The following is a 7,478-nucleotide window of genomic DNA, read 5'->3' as shown; positions in this document are numbered from 1 at the left end:
CTTATTCAAACATTACTGTTCACAAAACATTAGTACAAGAGGTCACAAACATTTCAAGAAAATATTGGAGACAAAGATTGACTATGATGATGATTCTCCAGGTAAGATCCCTGGCTGTCCCTGCTTCCTTCTCAAGTCGACCACTTTGTTTGCCACAAAAGCTATGTCTAGAATTTTCCTTCCTTCCGCGAACGCTCCTGAGAGGTAGGCAATGTCTCGTCCAACACCTTCTTTAGTCTACTAGAAACCACTTTAGAGATTATCTTCTAGATGCTTCCCACTAGACATCGATAACATGTAATCCTTGATGTTCATCCCTCGCTCCTTTTTCAGTATGATGACAATGAAGGATGCTTTGAGGCTTCTTTCAAATTCTCCGGTCTCCTGTAATGCAGCAATGGTTCCATCACCTCTCCTTCAACCGTACTCCAATCTATTGTTGAAAGAAAGTCAAGGTGAAGTCATCCTGTCCCAAGGCCTTATAACCCGCACAACTCTCCAACACCTCCCTCACCTCACTTCCTTCCCTAATCGCTCTCTTCAACCACTCCCTCTTAGCTTATCCTATTTGATTGAACACTATTCCTCTCAACTTCGCTCTCCTACTCACCCCCTCTTTATAAAAGCATGCATAGAATCCCACAATTTCCCTTCTTACCTAATCCTCATCGTCGAAGCCCAGAGAAAGGACTTCTTACCTCATGCATATAAAAGCATGATTTCATAAAAATGTCCCAAACCGATAAATGTTGATAGAAACAAAGCCATAAATTGGTCACAGTGTATAATATCCAGTGACTTGAAAAGAACTAAAGAAGGTGAATATTTTTTAGAGTTTGCACATAAACAGTAATAAAGAGGGGAAAGTGAAGTAAATTGGAGAACTAATCTCGTATATCATTTATGTATCCAGTGTTCAACATGATGTATTCATCATCATTTACACACAGGGAAGCTGATTGTTTTAACAGAATGGACAATTACTATTCTTTTTTTCATTTAAATTATTCTTTACACTGGCATGGAATGTACAATCTCATGTCTTTACACAAGGAAACTTATTATTTTAACAGAACGGACAATTGCTATCTTTTCATATAAACTATTCTTTACACTTGCATGGATGTATAATCTCATGTTCTTACTCGAGTCTTTGGCTGGAGCGCTTGTGTCATTGCGCGCAGTCTGTTTGTTATCTGTGTAAATGATGGTCTTGCTTCTGGATCAGGTGACCAGCACTCTTCCATCAATTTTCTCCACTCAGAATCACAATGTTGTGGGACGGGAGGTCTGAGTGTGTTATTTACAATCCCACCTTCATCCACAAATTATGAAATTATTTGAATCTCAAGCTTGTCCAGAGAGTCTCAAATTGTCATGCAGCAGAAAGAAAAATATACTATACGTATATCTCCATGTGCGATGAATTTTGTCTTACAATACAAAAACATATGAAAGGACAAAATATTTCCTCTGTCGCAAAAAGAATGGAGGCGCAAGGTCAATGCATCTAAATTCTTGTGAAAATTGAGGCATTGATTCCATTTACATTTTCAGAAACTACATAAATGTACCATAAAGCACAAATTTCTATAGTGAAAAATAGAAACTGTTTTTTAATTCCCCAAGTTGTAATTAATAGAGCCAAGGGGACATTTCAGAAATTCAAAAGCATTGTCCTCTTTTTGGTCTTATCCACTACATCCCACATCAACAGTTTTGTACACAGTGGGAAACTACGGATAGATCTAATGAAGTTCCAGATTACTTAAATGTTATACGGCAAGCATGACAGCAACAGAATTTCTTCTATAATCATCAGCTTATGGAAGGCTAAACCAAATTGTCAAAGACACAACATCCTATAAGAATGTAACTCTGCAGTTAATGACAGTGTAAATACGTGCTTTATCATCGAAAGGCAACTGCAAGTCTATTCTTAAAATTCCATAATTAGGTACTAAATTAGAAGCTTACCGATAATAGCACCACAATGCAGGTTTGCGTACGGCTCCTCTCCTGTCAAGATCTCCCACATTGTGATGCCAAAGGAAAACACATCCACCTGCCAAACAGATTAACGGCATTTCTTCATATCTGGGATATAAAAGTACTTAATGGTCCAGTTTGAAGTTTAAAAAAAGGGCAACCCAGTGCACTAAGCTCCCGCTATCCGCGGGGTCCGGGGAAGGGCCGAACCACAAGGGTCTATTGTACGCAGCCTTACCCTGCATTTCTGCAAGAAGGTTGTTTCCTCGGCTCAAACCCATGACCTCCTGGTCACATGGCAGCAACTTTAACAGTTACGTGAAGGCTCCCTTCTCCGGTTTGAAGTTAAGCATACAGAAAAAAAGATCTTACTTTTTCTGAAACCCGACTGCTGTTTCCATTTAATAGCTCCGGCGCCATCCACGGAAGTGTTCCTCTAACACCACCCGAAACAAGGGTATTTCTCTTAATTCGAGATAATCCAAAATCACCAACCTGAAAAATTTAAGTGTCAGGTTACATGTTTAAAAGGAACACTGTTAGTCAAATCATCTTAATACATCGAAATAGACACGAACCATTTTACATCTTTCAGAATTTAAAATTCAATTTGCTGGCTACTGGCTATACGCCAGATAAAGCAACACTTGAGAGGTGCCTGGAATTTCATAATCAAAACAGACACAATATTTGACCATTACCTTGCACACAGGGCGCTGTGGATCTCCCAAGTTGACAAGCAAGTTTTCACATTTCAAATCGAAATGAACAATATTTTTCAAATGCAGGTACTCCATGCCAAAAGCTGCATCTAGCGCCAGCATAAGTTTTTTCCGCCGATCAAGCGCTCTGCAAGAACTGAGTAATTCCATGGGTCAAAATCACTGAATGGATTAGTGTCATTGGCAAGAATAGTTGAAACTACGAATAAGTGGAAATGAGAAGCAGCAAACTCACCGATCCTTCCTAGCCAGGACATGCCTTAACGATCCATTGATCATGTATTCAGTAACTGTAGCCACCGTTCCACCAGGTCCATCCGGAACCACCCCATAGAGAGCCACTATATTTGGATGGTGAAGCTTGGAGAGGATCTTAGCCTCTCTCCAGAATTCTTTGATCTGCAAAACACAGTAACTAGACATTTACCAATTGATGATTATGAGAAACATTTTTCTTTTCTTCTTAGAGTTATTCACGTGACGAAGAATTAGTCAATATGGTTGATTTATTTCTCAGTAACTTGTCTTTGCATGACAAAGGAATATTACATTTCCATCCATATCTAAATGCAAAATTGACTCTCTGAAGTTGAGTCGGGGCGTACCAGTCGTTCTTGCTCAGATGAACTCCCAGCAAAACAACTTTGTTTTATTCTCTTGATTGCAACATCTGTTCCCCTCCACTTCCCATGATATACTGTTCCATATGTTCCTGATCCTAATTCTTGTAGCTCTTCAAGATCACTGTTTCTTATGATCTGCGAGTAGTAACTCACTGATTTTAGTTCAAATTGAGAAACATCCTCTCTATAAGTGATGTAAAATCTTAATAAGGAAAGCAAGGTAAATTCAAAGTTCAAGTTTTCATTAATTCCATTATACACATAACAGTTTATGACCACAAACAGCTCAAACATTAGATTTTTGTTGAGAAATTAAGCGCATATGTTAACTGTGTCAGGAAAGACACTTTCAGAATTCTCGAAAGGATCAGCCCCATCTGCATTAATTGCTTCACTCATTCTTTCTTGTTTATGTGATTGGAAATAAAAGTGAAACTTAAGAATGTTGTCCTGTCTGCCCCTGCTTCTTTCACTGTGATATAGTCGTAGGTAAACTACTGAAGTTGAAAGATCAAATGCATAAAGAATACTCCCTCCGTCCCAATTTGTTTGATGCATTTCGGATTTCAGAGAGTCAAACTAGTTTTTTTTTAATCACGATTTTTTCATATGTCTTTTAAATTATTAATTAGTGTGACTTATAGTACTTTTTATGTACTTTCCAAATATATAAATTTTACTTGGAAAAAATTAATTATTCAATATCCGAATTCATGGTCAAAATTAGTAAGAAGAGATAGGGAAAAAGGTAGCATTCACTATATATCATAATCAAATATTAGATTTTATTCTTTAACAGAATTAGTTCTGGACCTGCAAGCCATAGATCCCGGCTTCCTTTTCAATGATGGCAGCATCAGAGACAGATTCTTCCTTTCCATTAGAACCAATTTTGACAGCCTACAGATTCATGAAATAGTCAAGTTTTTTCCACAAAACCAAATGAGACCTGATACCAATGAATCGAGAAAGAAATTATTACATAATCAGATTCTTCAACAACACTCTCGGCGTCAGTTTCTTCTTCAGAAGATGGAATCCCATCACTAGGTTCATCTTGCACATGTGGGATTACTGTTGAAGATAAGGGGATATCGGGAGGCACACTATCAGTTACATCTTCCACAATAACAGCAATTTCTGGTAATGTGGATGCTGCTGAAATTCCATCAGCATTTCCCTTTTCCATAGTTTTATGAGGACCATCCGCAAGTTTCCGGTGGAAAGAGACCTCATGAGTGTAAGCCACATCTGTAGCTGAATTTGGAAGTGATATATCACTGGTAAGGGGATTTCTCCAATCCAAATAAAAACTAGATTCCTCGGATGAAAATGGCACAGAATGCATGTTTTGGAGGCCACGACTATCCTTTAATATTGAAGGCTGTGGCTTATAAAATCTGTAGGAGTCTGTTACATTGCTCATAGTATTTTGGGAAGTGTGTTTTTCCCCTAGTATTTGGGGATCTGATGCTGACTCCGGGTAGCATAGAATTTTTGGCAATTTCAACTTGTGTTCCATGGTGTTAACAGTTGGTATGTTGCTTGTATTAACCTCAGAGCTTCTACGGCACTTATCGGAAGGAGGGTCTAGATACTCTCTGTTGCGTTCTCTTGCTTCTATATTTGGTTGATTCTCCTTCTTGGCAATTCGGTGATTTTCATCTCTCACCTCATGCTCTTTCATTGACCACTCTTGTGATGAACTAGACATTGCAAGTGATGGAGATTTTTCAGGTAGAAAATCTGAAGGAGACGGGCTGATTGATTCTTCTGCAGATACATTGGGCCTCTCAGCCAATCGTGATTCAGTGACATCACGATGCATGCTGAAACCCGATGTAGCTTGAATATCAGATACTTGAGAAAAGTTAAACTTTTCTAAATGCATTGCCGTTTTGTCTGACATTAGCCTCTTAGAATCCAACTCTGTTTGACCAAACTGCGTAGAAGGCACGGACTCTTTACTAGGGTAATTTGTCCTATCAAGAGGACAATTATAATAGTAGCCTGTGGTATCAACATGATAGGAATTTTCATATAGTGGTTCCTCTATGGTATATGGACTACCGGCATCAGGAACATCAAGACTTGCAACATTATCATATAAAAAGACATGGGAACGGTTAGGATCTTTGATCTGAAATGCTGCTGGAGATAAAGGAGACGATTGAACATATGAAGTAGAGGGGACCTGAGATAAGTTAACATAAGAAGAACTGGGATTTCGGAGCAGAAACTTCACATTCATAGAATTACCTCTATTATGGTTATCAAACTGGAGATAAGTTGGGGAATCTCTTTGGCAAATTGGACTGTAGTCCAGTGCATTTCCAAATGTACCCCTGCTAGAGCTTCTACGATGACCTGGCTCAAGCATTCCATTTACTGCAACGACGTACTGATAATCAGCTTCACTTTGCTGTAATGTCATTGCTTCAAAGGAACAAGGTCCCTCAGAATCAGCACAAGTCACAATAAATAACCGTAGCCTTTGAGAACTTTTTCCCAAGTCGTGATATTCCTCGATCATGTGCTGAAGATCCTCATCAGACGACACGGATACAAGTGCATCAAGATCTTCTTCAGGAAGCTGATACTTAATTGTATGAGGTTGATTACATATCGCTGTTGTCTTATTCACAAGCTCATTAAAAGTTAAGTTCTTCCTAATTGATATAATTCTCGTCTCCCCACCCACATATCTAAGCTTTCCATCGTTCGGCCTTGGTAAAATCCTACCCCCATAGCTGCACAGCAATCTCATCTTTCCATTGGCACAACTCTCCAAGTAAGTGTTCTTTTCACCTTCCGGTGCATGAGGGGACTCTAATATATCTCTATTCCTCTCATCTGAGAACTGAGAAGGTTGTCGTCCACTAACACTATATTCCTCGTTACATCTGCTTGTCGTATCAAAATAAGTGTTCTTTTCACCTTCCGCTGCATGTGCTAGCCTAGGAGAATAATCCGAAAATTCTGTACTGCAGTCAGAATCTCTTCTCTTTATCCCAAGGAGGTCATGAAGTTCCTTAGAGACAAGACGGCAATCTTGAGATAGATTAGAAACACCTCTAGCTGGCTGATTTTGTTCTGTATCTCTTACTATATTTGTTTTTCTTGGTGTCACACTTTTTCTAAGAAATTCCTCTGAAAACTCTTCGCCTGTTTGCACGGACACATTATGCCTACGCCTGTCATCACAATTTTCATCACGCGGAACAACATTGCCAACTTCTTGGCCTGAAATTCCACAAGACTCACAGGTCATGGTCTTCTCTAATAGTTTGGCCGTTACTGCTAAAACGTTTAACAAAATTCATAACACCAATGGTCCAAAGCTTCTTGAAACTTCTACTATGTGCTCGTGACGCCAAATAATTTAGTCTATGTACAAACTCAATCCAAAAGGGTATTGTATATAACTAGCCTTTTTGCTTCCAACGCTTCTACCACCACACGAAATACCAACTGAACAACCAGAAACAAAAGGTTATTAACTTGAAATTTGGTCAATCATTATAAATAAATATTATTCAATATTCACAACCAAAATGGAAGTCCTTCTTTCTTAACAGCAACTATGTATACATAAAATACAATTATCCACAAAAATTGATCAATAATCACAAAAAATAAGACAAGTTCACCAATCTTAGAGAATTTCTAATAAACCATCAAAAAAATATAACAGTTTCAAGAAATATTGAGGCAAAAAGTCAGCTAACAATCGATAAAGACAATCTTTTTCCTTAACTCCACAAACATAACATTTTCAAAAAATTAACAAACTTTCTGAAATGGAACAAGGGTAAAAGAAAATTCTTTAGCCAAGACGTACCTGTTTGTATGTTTGGTTCTTGAAATTGAACCTGGTTTTGAGGCTTGAAGAATTGCTATTTTTGGAAAAGGGTTTCCAAAAAGAGGAAAAAATGGAACATGGAAAATTAGCATTTTTGAAGAAGGGTAATGGGGAGAGAAGAAGGGGGCGTTGTAAAATGCAAAGGTTTCGGAATATCAAAAGAAGAGAAGTGGGAGAGCACCATTGCTTAGAATTACGCGGCATCAACTTAGGACCCACCATTGCTTAGGGTTTTTTTTTTTTTCTCGCATTGATAATATATGTATTAGACCCTTTTGGAAT

The 7,478-nt window shown here is 38.2% G+C and overlaps 1 protein-coding gene across 1 annotated transcript; it reads right to left on the bottom strand.

The window, feature by feature from the left end:
- Nucleotides 1-876: 876 nt before the first annotated feature.
- LOC107786036 (RAF-like serine/threonine-protein kinase 20) lies at nt 877-7,478 on the bottom strand. Its single transcript, XM_016607475.2, has 9 exons — nt 7,176-7,478; nt 4,317-6,805; nt 4,148-4,234; nt 3,317-3,469; nt 2,947-3,110; nt 2,691-2,847; nt 2,362-2,484; nt 1,978-2,065; nt 877-1,315 (listed from the first exon to the last, which is right to left on the bottom strand). Exons 2-9 carry the CDS (start codon nt 6,603-6,605, stop codon nt 1,134-1,136), a joined length of 3,243 nt encoding a protein of 1,080 aa, XP_016462961.1. The 5' UTR covers nt 6,606-6,805; nt 7,176-7,478; the 3' UTR covers nt 877-1,133.

The sequence above is a fragment of the Nicotiana tabacum genome, chromosome 14, assembly GCF_000715075.1.
Source record: "Nicotiana tabacum cultivar K326 chromosome 14, ASM71507v2, whole genome shotgun sequence".
NCBI classification, from domain to species: domain Eukaryota; kingdom Viridiplantae; phylum Streptophyta; class Magnoliopsida; order Solanales; family Solanaceae; genus Nicotiana; species Nicotiana tabacum.
Note: the sequence above shows the minus strand (reverse complement) of the source record. Positions and strands in the feature narration are given on the sequence as shown.